This window comes from Lepidochelys kempii, chromosome 11 (genome assembly GCF_965140265.1).
Source record: "Lepidochelys kempii isolate rLepKem1 chromosome 11, rLepKem1.hap2, whole genome shotgun sequence".
Taxonomy (NCBI): Eukaryota; Metazoa; Chordata; order Testudines; family Cheloniidae; genus Lepidochelys; species Lepidochelys kempii.
Genome location: NC_133266.1, coordinates 40,203,631 through 40,220,291, shown reverse-complemented (window position 1 = coordinate 40,220,291; position 16,661 = coordinate 40,203,631). Strand labels below are relative to the sequence as shown.

The 16,661-nt window shown below is 37.1% G+C and overlaps 1 protein-coding gene across 4 annotated transcripts in view; it reads left to right on the top strand.

Moving 5' to 3' along the window:
* Positions 1-16,661, top strand: part of SLC25A12 (solute carrier family 25 member 12) — a 73,486-nt gene that overhangs the window by 11,361 nt on the left and 45,464 nt on the right. For all 4 annotated transcript variants that reach the window (XM_073305821.1, XM_073305822.1, XM_073305823.1 and 1 more), the window contains exons 3-5: positions 1,025-1,167; positions 6,921-7,036; positions 16,402-16,541. In XM_073305821.1, coding sequence (XP_073161922.1) covers positions 1,025-1,167; positions 6,921-7,036; positions 16,402-16,541 — 399 coding nt within the window. The remainder of the gene's footprint in view (positions 1-1,024; positions 1,168-6,920; positions 7,037-16,401; positions 16,542-16,661) is intronic.

Here is a 16,661-nt window from a genome sequence, read left to right as displayed (position 1 = left end):
TGCATTTGGGTAGAATCTGAAACATTCATTAACCTGGGAGGTAATGTGTCTGATCCTTTGGGACTGGTAGAACTTTTTCTTTCAAATGATGAAATAAGATTTACAGAAATATTCATCATATTTGACGTGGGTCCGTGGATGGAGGCCTGAGGCTGGATCATTTTAAGGGAACTGTGTTGTTTGGACTTCTCAGTAACCAATAAGGTAATAAAGAAGCTGGTTTGGTGAATCTAAGTATTGGAATATCCAGCAGCTTTTTGGGGTTTGGCTGCCCCATTCTTTGCAGTTCACCCTAATTGAGTGACCATAGCAAGCTCCCCACTATGACCCCGGTCACAAATACCCAAAAGTCTGAAAACTGTTATATTATGAGCAAATGTAGTATCACTTTTTAATATCTAATGCTTCTGTAGGAATAGCGGTAGGCTCTACATCCTGCCTTTGCAAGGAGATGGGATGAGACTAGACTAGGTATGCTCTGCCTCAGGTTACTGTAGTCCTAAAACCAGGCATTTCCTCTCCTTTTTTTCTTCAAGAAGTTCTAGAATTATAATAATTAAAGGGATAATGTCAAGTTTGTTAATGTGCCCTGAAAAATGGGTAAACAGTGAGGTGGCAAAATTTGCAGATGATACGAAACTATTCAAAATAGTTAAGTCCAAAGCAGACTGCGCAGAGTTACAAAGGGATCTCACAACACTGGGTGACTGGGCAACAAAATGGCAGATGAAATTTTGTTGATAAATGCAAAGTAATGCACTTTGGAAAACATCATCTCAACTATACATACAAAATGATGGGGTCTAAATTAGCTGTTAACACTCAAGAAAGAGATGTTGGAGTCATTGTGGATCATTCTCTGAAAATATCCACTCAATGTGCAGTAGCAGTCAACAAAGCAAACAGAATGTTGGGAATCATTAAGAAAGGGATAGATAATAAGACAGAAAATATCGTATCAATTCAGTAGCTGCTAACCTAATCATCCAAATTATGTTATTTTGTTTTCTCTCTTTTTCTTTAGTATGCCACTGTTGAGAAAGATGGAGAGCATTACATGACACCAGGAGATTTTGTACAGAGATACCTAGGACTATACACAGACCCAAATTATAATCCTAAAACAGTGCAACTGTTGGCGGGAGTAGCAGATCAAACAAAGGATGGGTGAGAACTTTGCTTTCCTTTAAAAGCGTATAATTGGCAAATGATTTAATATGTCTTCTGGTTACTTTATTGCCTTCTAAAACAATACCTTACTATTTGTGTTGAGCTGTATGAGCTTGTTTGTTTACCTAAATAATGAGATTTTTCTCAAATTCAGTAGATAATTTTGTTTCAGATTAGTGAGAATATAGAGTATAACAATTTTTAAGGTGCTTTAACTGAGGGGTTAACATAGTATTTAGGTTATTAATGTGGGGTTTAGCCAGAGGCCATTGTGTATGCCTAACAGAATGGCTACATTTTTGGTTAAAATAAGTACACCCATTTTTTCATGATTGCCTTGAAGAAGTTCATTCTCAATTTATTCAGGTCCATGATCAGCAACTGTAGAGTCTTTATCGGGGTGGGCAAACTATGGCCCACAGGCCACATCTGGCCTGCCAGCCATTTTAATCCGGCCCTCGAGCTCCCGCTGGGGAGCAGGGTCTGGGACTTGCCCCGCTCCAGCCGGGGAGCAGGTCGGGGGCCACTCCACGTGGCTCCCGGAAGCAGCGGCATGGCCCCCTTCTGGTTCCTATGTGTAGGGGCAACCAGGGGCCTCCACTCTGTATGCTTTCCCCACCCCAAGTGCAGCCCCTGCAGCTCCCATTGGCTGGGAACCAATGGACGGGGCAGCGTGCAGAGCCACCTGGCCATGCCTCTGTGTAGGAGCCGGAGAGGGACATGCCGCTGCTTCTGGGAGCCACTTGAGTTAAGTGCTGCCCAGAGCCCTTCCCCATGCTCCAAGCCCCTGCCCCAGCCCTGATCCCCTTCCCGTCTTCCGAATCCCTTGATTCCAGTCCAGAGCACCCTCCTGCACCCCAATCCCCTCATCCCCAGCCCCACCCCTGAGCCCGCACCCCCAGCCAGAGCCTTCCCCCCCATTCCCGCACCCCAACCCCATCCCAGAGGACCCTCCTGCACCCTGAACTCCTCATTTTTGGTCCCACCCCAGAGCCCTCACCCCCTCCTGCACCCCAACTCCAATTTTGTGAGCATTCATGGCCCACCATGCAATTTCTATTCCCAGATGTGGCCCTTGGGCCAAAAAGTTTGCCCACCCCCTGGTCTTCAGTATCCATAATTAAACACAGCTTGGAAAAATAAAAAAAGATGTCATGCATGTTCTGTAGTGTGTGGTCTTTATAATACCTCACTGCCACGATTCACATACAGATCAAACCACTGAGAACCTCTTGGCAAGAGAGACACCAAACACTTTTTATTTAGGAAGAAAAGTATAACCTAATCAAGATAAGGTTATACTGCACAGTTTTTTAATCATTGCTTATGAACAGTAGTCCTTGTTTATAAATTGCTCTCTGAAACTATTTTACAAAATGCCCAGTCTTAAGATGTATGTTATTTTTTTAACCGACTCTGTTCCAAAGTAGCCTTGCCTTCTTGCTCTTTTCCATTGCTGCATGTAGGCATTCCGGTTTGGCATTGTATTGTAGCAAGAAGCATAGATGTTGTTAAAGTGGAGCCAAGAGGTTAAGAAGCATCAGAGCAGAGGTCAAAAATACCATCAGAGAGGAGTGGGCATTTGGTAGAGAAGAGATGGAAGGCTGCTATTAAAATAGAATACAATCTGTTTTTCATAGATAAATTTCATTTATTTGAAATTGAAAGCCTCTTATTTTCCTTGGTTCTGTAAGTGTAAATCTGACCCTGGATGGTATTCAGATGGCTTTTGTTTTCCTTTATTGTAGTATTTTAGAACATTTTATTTTATATTTCAAGCACCCTGATCAAGAAGGTTTGGTATCTTCACTTGATAACTAAAATTATCGTTCTATGAAATGCATATAATTTGTGTTAAATAGCAAAGATAGAATTTACTCTGTTATATAGTTACATAATGTTTGTTAAATAAGGTTGCAACGTTTCTCCTTGGACTTTTAGGAGGTATTTGATAACCCAAAAAAGTTACATTACTGTCTCTAACATATGGATGTGATGGGATGCATCACCAGCAATATGGCTGAATATACGTATCTTTTTGAAATCATGATCAGTAAACAAGCAAATCTGTAATATTTTGCTTTCTCCCGCAGCTGTTGGTCATCTTTTAGAAGTGTGTTTATTTGAAGAGTGGTTTTATAAAAGGACTTTTTGTACAGTTAGGAGTCAAGAGTGTCTTTCACTTCTTATAGCAGACCCTCCGACTGAGAAATTGCTGGTTTTCTACCACTTTCTGTTTTGTGTGTAGCTTTTTGTTTGGACACTATTGTTCAGAGCGAGATCAGTGTATTCATGCAGGTGATAAAATATGATGAAATAATGTGTAACTTACTATCCAGAGTTTGGATTTTTACAGAGACAGAAGAGGTTGGAAGGCAGCCAAGGTATTTGAGCATTAACTTGTCCAGATTTAGCTTGCCTTCTCAGTTTTTGAGCATTTCTTTGCTCATTGGCTAATGGTAATTTTAGCACCCTCCATGAGTAACGGCCAATATTTCCAGCCTTATATGCCTATTGTGAAAAAGCAAAACCTCCACCACTTGATGCAATAAATGTAGTTTACATCTACTGATCATGAAATCTGCTGCTTAAAATTCAGAAGAGCAAGTACTTATAACATCTTCTTATTCCACCTTCACTAGTGTTTGGGTTTTTGTAGTTGAGAGCTTTCATATCAAAACATTCTCAAAATATGAATAGGACTAGTAAAATATGGTTTATATCTTGATTGGTATTTACAAATTAATGCAGTATTCTCTAATTTTCTATTCACTTACGGTTTCATTTTTATGAGGCTTGAGCCTGCTCTCCAGAATATGACAATCTACACCTTGGAAAAAGAGCTCACTGGTTAATTTTTACAAATTACAGAGTGAAGCATGCTGCATATTAGAGGGCAAAAATTACACCTTTACCCCGATATAACGGGACCCAATATAACACGAATTCGGATATAACATGTAAAGGATGTAAAGCAGCGCTCCGGGGGGGCGGGGCTGCGCACTCCGGTGGATCAAAGCAAGTTTATAACGCGATTTCATCTATAAGGGGGTAAGATTTTTTGGCTCCCGAGGACCGCATTATATCGGGGTAGAGGTGTATCTCTAAAATCTATTTTAGATTATTTAACAGGATAGAAAAATGTGATTAAAATAATCTTGATTGCATAAAACTAATCTTTTTTCAAATTTACTAGTAGGCATTTTAACTTTCTTTTTTAATGCTTTCTTTAATACCTCTTTCTCTTCCACTCACAATTTAAGCAATTAATTCTTAGTTGACTGGGTCTAGAAAAGTGTTTCTTTTCTCTTGTTGCTATCGTCCAAAATTGGTGGGAGATAGGAACTCAGAGTTGGATTTATTTAGGAGTCGTGGGTTCAGATCCTAAAAGAGTCACAAATGAAAATGCATTTGGTTTTGTCCTAGTTTCTAGTTCTGATTCAGATGCAGAATACTGTTTAATCTGATCAGTAGTCTCAGTTCAGGAAAACGCATAACTAAAATAGGATTTCCCTAGGCTAAGATGGAGTTCCATTTTCAGAATTATGTGAGACAATTCACAGAGCACCAGACTGCTGCATGCTTTGTGTCAAAGCGTTATTTCCTCACAGTTAAGAACACAAAATTAATCTAGAAATAAATGTGAACAGGGAACAGAAAAAATAAGGATATGATTCTATATCATATTTGCTTGTGAGGGATGTTTGAAATAGTAACTTGGTGTTATAAATAACTTTTTGTTCAAAAGTAGAAGTTATTAGAAAAATAGGATGATGTGAATTGCAACTTAAATGTGAAGTTTTAGTTGTACAATTAAAAATAAAATGACTATGCATTATATGCAAATAACTGATGATGTGATGGGGAACTATTATTGTGTGATCTGGAATACAAAATATTTGGACACTCAGTTGTCTGAAACTGCGCCTTCTGGAATCTTCAGATCTATATTTATCTCTAGTCAGGATTTTCTCATGTGAAAGATTTATTCTGTCCCTATATGGTAACATCATCAGGTTTATCCCTGAATTTTTTTTCCAGAAGCATAGTCTTTTGTAGCCTTCATTGTGAGTCTTAGCATCTTATACCAAATTTCAGTCTTAGATAACTGTATTATTTCTAGAGGTAGTTTCATTTATAACATTATTAATTACTTTAGTCTACAACTAAATTGTAATAATACATTACGCTTTTCAGAGGATCTAAAATTGCTTTACAATGTTTAGGTAGGTATTAATGTACCTTTTGTGTACACACACACAGAACTGAAGCGACTACCCATAGTCACACTGCAGATCAATTGCAAAACCTGGGAATAGAACCAAGGTCTTCTGAATAACCATTAACTAGTCTGCCCCTAAAAATTAAGTTCTCAAGTTTTAAGTAACTCAAGAAGGATTAACAATCCTAGAAAAAATGGTCAAGAATAACCAAAAAGTTTATGACCGTTCTGGAAAAAGATGGAGTATTTGGGTACCTGTTTGCTTTAGGTGCACCTTAGAAAGGTTTTTGTAAAAATAGTTGTTCTGTCCTTTAGTTTGATACGTTTGTCATTTTTCTGGGATTGAACTCAGCAGCAGCAGTGTTTGGCTTTCTTGGTAGAGGGCTCCTTTTCCAAAATCATCACCTTGTGGAAGAAACTCATTTTTGTAAATTGTTAGACTGGTGGTCTATGATAGAAATGTCAAAGTTGAGAATTTTCCTGTTTAGTGGCCCATAATGTTTCTAGAGTCTAGTTCAGTGGGAATATGGAAAGTAAAGGATCTTGTTATAAGGATCTATATTTTGGTTAGTGTGTGTATAAGGGCTAGATGAACTAATGGCTACTATGGCCTAATCCATTAAACTGTTTCATAAAATATGCATCTGTTCAACTGGGGTCTTCAGACATGAACAGTCCCAGTGCAAAATAACTGCTATGAACTGAGTTCATCCTTCAGCACTGAGAGTACTGGAAGGCTATATTTTGTAAATTGAGATCAATAAATATTTTTTTGAGACTTCTTACCTTGACAATCTGCAAAAATGTTATGCATGTTTCTTTATTGCTATAGATGCAGTTCATTTTTGTGGTTTAAACTTATTTTGGAGATTACAATGAAATAAAAAAATACCTAATTGATGTTAAAATAAAGTAGATAAAGAAATTAATGATGGAATGTGAATAAAATGGGCTTCGTGTTATACTGTAACTATTTTTCTAGACACCTGCTAATCTGAAATTCAGAACTGTAGCAGTTATACGCGTTTTGCTTGCTTAATTTGAAGAGTAGTGTATTATTTCAGTGTTCTTAAAAGAATTTCAAGGTTTGTTTATATTCTGCATTTTGCGAGGAAAATCTCATTTTTATCTGTATGTTGGTTCATAAAAAATCCAACTTTTTCTGGTACAGCATGTATATTAGCAGTGGCAACCCTCCAAATTTCATTTCAGCAGAAATGCTTTGTTACTTCACACTTTGTAAATCCAAGTAGAACAGCACTTGAAAAATAATTATGAAGTATTAAATACTAGGCTCACACTGAGAGTTGTGTCCACAGATCTGAATGCAATTGGAAACTGAGTCACAGGGGTTGTGACTTCCCTAAGGCGACACAGCACATTTGTTCCCATTTTTAACATAGAATCCGTTTTCTTGTCACCTGTTCTTAATCACTGGATTGTGAAGCCTTCCAAATTATCAAACCCCAACCTTTATGGCCCTTGTGAATATCTTTTAAAGCCTTTAACTTCTGTTTTTCCTTTGTAGGTTGATCTCCTATCAAGAATTTTTGGCATTTGAGTCAGTTTTGTGTACTCCAGATGCAATGTTCATTGTTGCTTTTCAGTTGTTTGACAAGAGTGGCAATGGAGAAGTGACATTTGGTAAGAATACTCTCAGAAAGCATTTTAACAGATTAAGGTCAATAGTATCGATAGCAAGAATGGCCAAGACTCCCTGGAAATCTAACCGGAAATACGTATAGTTCTGCACATACAGTACTGATTTCCTAAAAGGGTATCTATAGGTAAAATTTGTTTTCATTTTTTCAAAGTGTTGGTTAGAACACAAGCGTAAGAAATCCAAAAATGTAATTACTATACTTTGTTGAATCATTGACTCTTACACATTCCCAAAATAGGTGGTGTAAAACTTGCTTGTGCAGGACTGTCCTGTAACATAGTGAACCATGGGTACTAATTCCTTCATTCCTGAAGGGATTTTTTTAAGAAGTTCAGGATCTCCAGGTACCACCTTTGGAGAACTGTTACTACATTTATTGAGAAGATAATAGGGGTTGCAGGTAGAAATGAAGATGTTCTAATTCATGTTTTAGAAATCCCAATTTAATTTTCCTGTTTTAAGGACAAATTCTACTCTATCTTATATGGGTACAACTCCTGAGCTGAACCCATGTAAGTAAGAGTGGAATTTGGCTTTTAGACTTTTATTGTTACAGTCTAATTTTTATCACTGAGTAAGAACTGAACTGAACAGGATTCTGTAGGTGAAAGAGTTTCATTTTACCATGTTACTGAATAGATAAAAGCTTACTGATTATAATAAATTGTAGATTTGTTATTTAATGTTAAGCTAAAATGTATATTTAGATTAGAAAACATTTAATGCTGAGAATTTTAATACATGGAGTGCGAAATGTTAATTTTATCCAAAAGAATAAAGCTTTCAATAAAGATAATGCAATTTATGCTTGGATTTGTAGCCACTTACTGTCTGTACCAGCAATTTCTGAAAATTTTTGCACCAATTTTTGAGGTAGTGGTGAAACTCAAATCATGCACGAGCCTTTTTCTGAAAAAATATATATAGTATTGCTTGAATCATTACTCGTATACAGTGACATGATTAACAAACAGGGCAAAATATTAAGCACTCAGGGGCTGCCACATCCTAAAGAGAAATAATATGTAAGAACTTTATAAAAAGAAACAGTAAATTCAGGTACTAGCTAGCAGTCAAACTGACAAAGCAATCCATTACATTAATTCTCACCAAAAAAGTGATGATGCCCCGATTTCTCACAAATGTACATGAACATAGTCAAGTTGAAACAGCTGGTTCAAAAAATGAGTTAAAAGTAATGTCACGGAGTACATATGCCCTTGTGTCCCTCTGTGCTGATTTTGGTGGTTTTATGGTCAGAGCTTCCTACTGTTAAATTGTGTTTTCCCTCTTCTGTGGCTGTATTAGAGGATCACAAAACAAGGGAAACTGACTAAACACAAAGTGGTGTCAAATGCACAAGGCAATCTCTAAAAATAGATACAAATTTGTCCTCTTTCAATTATTATAAGGTTAGTTGTAAAAATACAACTAAAACCAATCTTTCAGATAGAATTGTGATTTTTAAGTTGATATTCCTTTTAATATCAGAGTGCTGTAGGGAAGTTTTATACTACTATCCCCAGTTCATTAGTTTTACAAAATATGCCATAGGGCAATTACTTGTATATTTTATAGTTAGTGGCGTACTGTGAAATGTTTTAATTTCTTTATAATATATGTTTTGTGGTGCGGTACCCCTGACTTCCTGTTGCTTCTTGCTTGGCAATTTTCCTACATGCAAAATGGCATACATAACCACCTTCACAGGGTTATTATAAGTGTGTAGAGTTTGGGGGAAATATAAAGCACAATATAATTTCATATGAAATACTGACATTTGCTAATCAGCAATTGGTCTCAGATCACTTTTGTGAGTTAAGGAGATGCCTCTGTATTGGTTTATTTCTGGGCTCCCCCCCCCGCCCCATTACATATGTATCAGACAGTAGGTTAGCTTCATATGAGTGCAGGAGACAATTTCAGTTATGTGAAATTAGGAAACTCTCCAAAGACCTCACGAGATGAGATCATGGTGAAGTGTGATATTTCCATTTTGGATCTTTGCTTCAAAGAATCTTACAAGATATTTACTCCTTGTGGGGTGAGGGGAGAAGGCCAGTTTTCTTCGATTTGTAATTTTTGACCTTAGCCAATCAGTGCGAATAAACAAAGGTATTACCCATTGCTTGACTTAAAATACACACACTTAATAGTGGCATATTGTGTATATTAATCTGTGTAGTGTACAAGGTTCTGTGCATGTATATCATGTCCCGTATGTATAAATATTTTTAATGTAGAGAATTATTAGAAATTATACCGAAATGGAATAGAGCTAGCCAACTAGCGCGCACGATTGATAGACAGTTGTAGATCTGGAACTGTGGTTACATTTCAAACACACAACAAGTAGTTTCCTTCACTCTGATTTTTTTTTCTTCCCCTTAGGCTTGACCCTGCATATATACCCATGACAAATGTGGCCATCTTGGCTTCTTGCTGGTTTTTTAGCCCTCTTTCTGTCACTTTTCTACTCTTACTAGCTCTTTATAAAATGTTTATATTCTACTCCCAATGAGTAACTTGTTTGTTAAATTATGTGTAAAGCTTTTACACAGAAACACCTAAAATCTCATAGAGGTCAAGGTTAACAACTTTATATTTATATGGAAACTTTTTGTCAGAAAGATTGATCCATTATCAGTGGATAACATATGTGAGATTATACATTACTGAGAATTATCTAAAATCTAAAGTTTATTGAAATAAAAGAAAAGGGGGGTGGAATGGTTAGCAGTCAATACCTAGTTGAACAAGTAACAACTTCATTTAACAGGTTTCAGAGTGGTAGCCGTGTTAGTCTGTATCAGCAGAAAGAACGAGGAGTACTTGTGGCACCTCGAGACTAACAAATTTATTTGAGCATAAGCTTTCGTGGACTAAAGCCCACTGTGTTCAAATAAATTCGTTTGTCTCTAAGGTGCCACAAGTACTCCTCGTTCTTTCAACCTCATTTAAACCATTCATTCCCGTTTCAATCTTGGCTGTAATAGAAAGAAAACAATTTTTGAGAAAGGGATTTAGCATCCCTTAATAATAAACATGCTAAGGATTTGTGAAATCACAGTTCACCTTTAGAATACTTTCAAGTCAGGACTTTTCCTAATCAGGTAATTCTAAGACCCTGATTATTTTTTTAAACCTTCATTGATGAAGGTAAGTAACTGTCTACTTCATTGATGATAAACCTTCTTAACTTGAAAGAAGTATTTAAAATAAGATATAAAACAAATGCTACAAAGCTGAGAGAATTTACAGATTTTTTTTCTATACATTTTTAGTTGAACTGAAATTGGGTTAGAGCAAATGTTCGTATTGGGTAGTTTTTGCTTTTCAGCTCTGTTTTCTGAGATAACTCAAAGAGCTGTGCCTTTGCTTGATGCTAAGCAGATAATCCCCATCTTGTGGGGTAAAAGTGACTGGAACCAGGGATTGCCAAGACTGCTTAAAATTTCTCTAGAAGTAGGTATTTGACTGGAAATGAAAGGATTCTTCTTGAACTGTCAACTGGGTAAACTTTAAACTGATCTGGATTGTGTCACTTAACTGGTGTGTACAAGTCCAAGCACTTTCTTCCAATTTTGCACCTTCTCATGCAGAGGCTAGAAGGACAGCCATTCTCATGGAATGTTTCAGAGACTGATTTTTAATTAAATACCTGAGCTAACTTAAAACCTTGTAGCTCTGAAGAGCAGAAGAACAGATAAAATAACGAAACTGTATATTGTTTTACAGTTTTCCTGTTCATGATTTCCCTGTGTTCAGTTTTCAAATTCTTTTGGAGCAAGTTGGAAGGTATTTGGATACTTGAACGCTGACTAATGCAAGGCATTTAAATATTGTTGCTCAGAGCAAAAAAAAGACTATCTCCTAATCTCTTAAGAAAGCATTTACAAAAGCTCTGTCTATACTATTATAGATGGATGGGATTATTAACAAATTTCTAATTTTAAACCAGTAAATTTACTCCAACAAATGTAACACATTACTCCTTGGGAAAGAGAGGGTTAAATCTTCCTTAAAATCGAGAAACAGTAGCGGTTTTGAGAGTGTTGGAGGATGGGGAGGGGCTGAGGAAGAGTGAGTGAGAGGTAGTTGAAAACACTTCAGTAGTGGTAAACACCCATTTTTTCATGGTTTGTATGTATAAGAACATCTTCTGTATTTTCCACAGTATGCATCTGATGAAGTGAGCTGTAGCTCACGAAAGCTTATGCTCAAACAAATTGGTTAGTCTCGAAGGTGCCACAAGTACTCCTTTTCTTTTCGCGAATACAGACTAACACGGCTGTTACTCTGAAGCCTTTCAGTCTAACTGTTTACTTCCTATTTTGCCAACCCCCAACGCTCAAAAATCATGAGTCAGGCTCTAAAACTAATTCATGAGATTGGATAAAAAAACCCCAAACTTTAAATACAACACACCTTCATGTTAAACTTAGTGTACATTTATTACCTTACCTGAGGTTGGTTTTTGTTTAACGTGGTATCATAGGTACATGCAGTGAATATGGGAACATGATGTATGCATCAATGCATTTTAGTTATTTATGATAATTCCAGGAGTTCCTGTGAAATTAGAAATGGCACCCTTCCTTTCTTTGGTCCTTCCACATGGTTTTTCTGTTTAATCTTCTATCCCACTACCCTTTCTCCTCTCCAATCTCACAACTAGAACCACTCAACATAATCTGTTATCGATATGTGAGAGGCACCCATTCAGTTTTAATAGTAAATAGTTTAAAGTCCAGGGACAGTGTTAATTTACAGAACAAGAGCTCAGCAGCGCAGGAAGCAGTGACTTGTACGTGTTTATTTGCACAAAAATGATTAATTCATTACCTTTGTACTTTGGCCACTATTAATGATGGTCCTGACCTTTTAAATAGGAATAGAAATATATTTCCATTCATTTTAGTTCCTTTTTATTCACCCCATACATCATCCTCTTCCCACTCTCCCACCTCAGCACTAGCAGGCGTACTGCTGCACTTGCTACACTTGGGGTATGGCTATACAGTAGATGGGAGGGTGCTTCCCAGAACGGGTAGATAGACGCGTGCTAGCTGCTCCTGAGTGATTATACTAAAAATAACAGTGTGGCCACAGGCAGCAATGGCAGCAGCTGGGGTGGCTTGCTCATGCTGCTGAAGCCGTACAGCTATTTTTAGCATGGTCGTGCATGGCTGTCTACCTGAACTGGGAAGCCGCCTCCCAGTTGCTGTGTAGATATACCATTGGATTCCTTCCTCTGTTATTCCCTAACACACCACTTGCGCAACATCCCCAGGGAGCTTTTCAGACAGTCTTCTGTTTTTTATGTTTTTATGTTATTTGCAAATAACAGCAGGTTTTTGTTTTGATTTTTGTTTTGTATCCTGAAGGTGGAAGTGAATGAAATTAGCTTTTTGCAGAAATAGCAAAAGATCATAGCAACACTTTAGAAGTGCATTGCTTACATTAGTGTTTAGACTTTTAGTGATGGGGACCATAAAAGAACCTGGATACACAGATAAAATCTCACTTAACCCCCCTGCCCCAACATTGACGTGCTTATGCTCATATAGCTTATCTGTGGAATGGATTTTGCCTGTAACTTTAGTGTGACCTTTTGCTTCATGAGAGATGATAGGGAGTTACAAACTCTGCTATGCAGGCTGGCAGAGTGTAGAACTTCTATGAAATCTCAACTGTGGTTTTTGCATGGGCTGTATTGGAGGCCTCACAAACTATAAGCATTGCCTATCTAAAGTGATGAACTTGTACTTACAGTGAGCCTAAAGTTTCAGGCTCAGTTACAAGCTTTAATACTCCCAGATCTTAAATTTTGGGAGAGTTTAGAAAGAGAAGAGAGAACTCAGAACCCAGGGTTCCCAGCCAGGATCACTTAAAAGGCTGCTTTGATTCTGTGCACTATCCAATGTATCCAGAAAAGTTGAGACAAAGTTGATAACCCCATCTCATGGACATCTTACAGAATGACTCCCTTCTCCTTGTTCCAAGGAAATGTCTTCAATTTTTGATGAAATGTAATTCATTTTAAGTGTTTTTCAATTTAAAGTACAAGCATTTTGTGTAAGACATCTTATAGTAGCTATCACCCAAGGGCCAGAAAAAATGAGTACTTGTGACACCTTAGAGACTAACAAATTTATTTGAGCATAAGCTTTTGTGAGCTACAGCTCACTTCATCGGATGCAGCTGTAGCTCACGAAAGCTTATGCTCAAATAAATTTGTTAGTCTCTAAGGTGCCACAAGTACTCATTTTCTTTTTGCGGATACAGACTAACACGGCTGCTACTCTGAAACCTGTCATTATCCAAGGGCCAAGATGTCCAACTGCCAGTTTTGCCTCTGTGCTTACCCTCGTGTTAAATTGTTGGTGAGGGCTGCTGCCTTTCCTTTTTTTAATGTATGAGCAATAGCATAGTCTGAGTCCTGAAGTTTACATTCTGCCGAAAACATTTGAAATGCCAAAAATCTGCAGGCTGATCCTAAATTGGTGATGCAACATAGAATTTCCATTGTGTGCATTTCCAGTGGCCTTAGCCATAACTAGAATGTGCTAACTTCCATTCTATCCTAAATTGCTGTACAATTCAGCTTGTTTAGCCCTCTGCTCAGTGGAAAGCCAAGATTAAAAGATAAGGGCTGTTGGAGATTGTCATGATGTAGGTGCAATGTTAGAGCTACATGGAGCAATTTACGTTATTCCTGGTTGCAGCTGATATTCATATTTGTTCACAGTTTAAAAAAATACAGTACAGTATATAAAAGTAAAACAAATATATAAATAGAATACTTTCAGCACTATAGCTCAGATCAAAAGGATTGAGTAGCACTGTTACGATTCTGCGGTAACAGTCTCTTCCCCCCTTGTGGGTGGGTGGGTTAGGGGGATGATGATTGAGCTCATTTGCACCTGTGTTCTGTTTGGGTTCTTATGCCATGCTCCTCATCTTTGTATCTGCGTGCCTGGAACTCAGATTGGTATTTAGCCTCTTCCCTTGAAATTGAATGTTGTCTGAAAAGGATCTTCTTTTGGAGAAAATTTACTGCGCCTCACAGGTGCTGACTTTGGCCCTATCTTCAAAATATTTGAAGGTGATTGGACAAAATCTGGTGTGCAAAGCCTTCAAAGAAATGCTGTTCAGATACAGCTATAATTTGCTTTAAATGGTCAGGTGGAAAATTTCTGTGGCAGTCATGTAAACATTTTGTCTAAGCACTTGCCTTTAATTTGGAGGTAGTGCACTGGAATGCTGGAGCTATGGATTTGTATGTGACTTTAGGATTATAACTTCTGGGGCTGATGGTAGATTGGATGCATCACAGGGCTGTGCTCTGGCCATGTCATTTGTGTGGCAGCCCACATCCAAGCTGCATCATGGAGCTACATTGATATCTGCCTTGGAGGAGAGTATCTGTCCAGCAAAAGGTAATTCTACCACAGAAAGATTAGCAAAGACTGGGAAGAGACTTCAGTAAATAAGCAGCATGGATTGATGGGGACGATGAAAAACTTCTATCAGATTGTAATAAAATGGTGTTTTTTACAATTTTTTTTTTAAGTTTAGCGAATTGCTATCTGATCTCTTTCTTATTTGAATGGTTCTATCAGATATGAACTACTTGCAGTTTATCTTGATAATTTGCTGACATCTGTCTCGGGAAATAAAAGGAGTACACGTACCTTAACATTAGCCGATTTTATCAATTTCTGTTGTTATAAATACTCTGTCAGCTTGAACGTAGAAATATAAGTTCCTGCACCTGCTGTGATAGAACAGAGTAAAGAGAAAAATTAGAGCATGGGACAGTGTGACAAATATGCTGGTGGACATCACTTCATTCACAGTCACCAGAGTATGACCATACTTTTGAAACCTCCCTTGCAACTATAATGTGAGGCAAATGATATAACCAAAAACCCAATCTTGTACATTAGTGAATTGATCTGGAACTCTGACCCCTTCCATAGATTTCCATTCGTCCCTCTTTCTTTCCTTCTCACAATGATTTCTCATACACTGAACCAATAAAGCCTCTACAATCATGGAGTAGCATTGATTCATGTAAAGAAGGCAGCTATAGAACTGAAAAGCATATACTTTAAAACATGAACAAACCAACTGATCACTTAATGTAAAGAAGGGAACAGATTTCCATCAAAGAAAGAGTCTGATGGAAAAATGGACGGAAGATATTGCAGTCCACATCTGTGAATTTCCACTTAGAAACAGAGTAGATAACTGCTCATAGGATAAGAGTCCTCTAGTACTATTGATAAATGTAAACTCAAACATTGTTAAATATGCTAGCTAAGTTGTTAACAGAAAAGAGTCCTGTCTTAAAGAAAATATTTTAGCATTTCTCTTTTAACTTAAGCTCTGTGGTGGGCTTTTAAATTAGTTTAGTTTCACAAGGAAATTTAGAATTGATTTAAAATTTTTGAGCTGAATTTAGAAAATTATGTGCTGGTCTAGTTTGCATGTGTCCAATTTGTGTGAACAAATGTCCAGTTGTGTCCCATTGGCCATTTGCATACACATACCAGACTTGTATGCACATAACACCCCATCTAATTTTTCTGTATCGGGCTTTGTATATGCTATAGGTTGATTGGTTGTACAGTACACACAATATAATTCCATACCCTAAAATGTGTTTTTTTCCCTCTCTACTTCATTTAAAAGGTGACATCTTTAATTTCACTTACCTTAAAACATTTTAATAACTGAGACTACCAATCATGTTTTATAGGGTTTGATTTCTGTGTCAGGGCCATATTTTATGACACTATCAGAAGCTTTTAATAAGGTGCTTTCTGCTGAGCTAATGATATGCTTTAGGTGGCATTTCTTATGCCTATCTTCAATAGACATATTCAGGCTAGTGTGAATGTAATAATCAAGTTTCAATCAAACCATACTTAGTATGACAAATATTGCATTAGACAGTGATGCAGGTATTCATGTTTTTGATAAAAGGCTTAATTTGACTCCTTGCAGAAATGGGGACTTACTATTGATTTCTGTATCAGAGTACAAAATAGCAACTATTTATAGTGCTACAAGAGAAATTGCTTCTTAATTAAATTTAAATATGAAATTATTAATTCCATGGCTTTACATAGTAATGTACAATTTTGGGTATTAAATTCTGTAGTAAATGTGTTCTTGCACGTGGCTCTGAATATATAACTTAGAAATTATTCTAAAGTGACCAGACTACAACACTTTCTAAATGGCCTTATAAAACTTCTTATTTTCTACCAGGAACATTTAGGCAGGGGTGAATTATTTTATTCTACAACTCATTTGCTTTTTTTCCCCTCCCAAGAAAATGTCAAAGAAATTTTTGGACAGACCATTATTCATCATCAAATCCCTTTTAATTGGGATTGTGAGTTTATTCGACTGCATTTTGGACATAACAGAAAGAAGAACCTTACCTACTCGGAGTTTACACAGTTTCTGCAGGTCAGTTATTTATTTTTCTTTCTGTGCATAATTGGCCGTCAGCTCTGTCATTTGTGCTGTATTAAGGCCATTATAAATTAGTTTTATTATATGGTGGTGAGAAATTTGTTGTCCAGATAG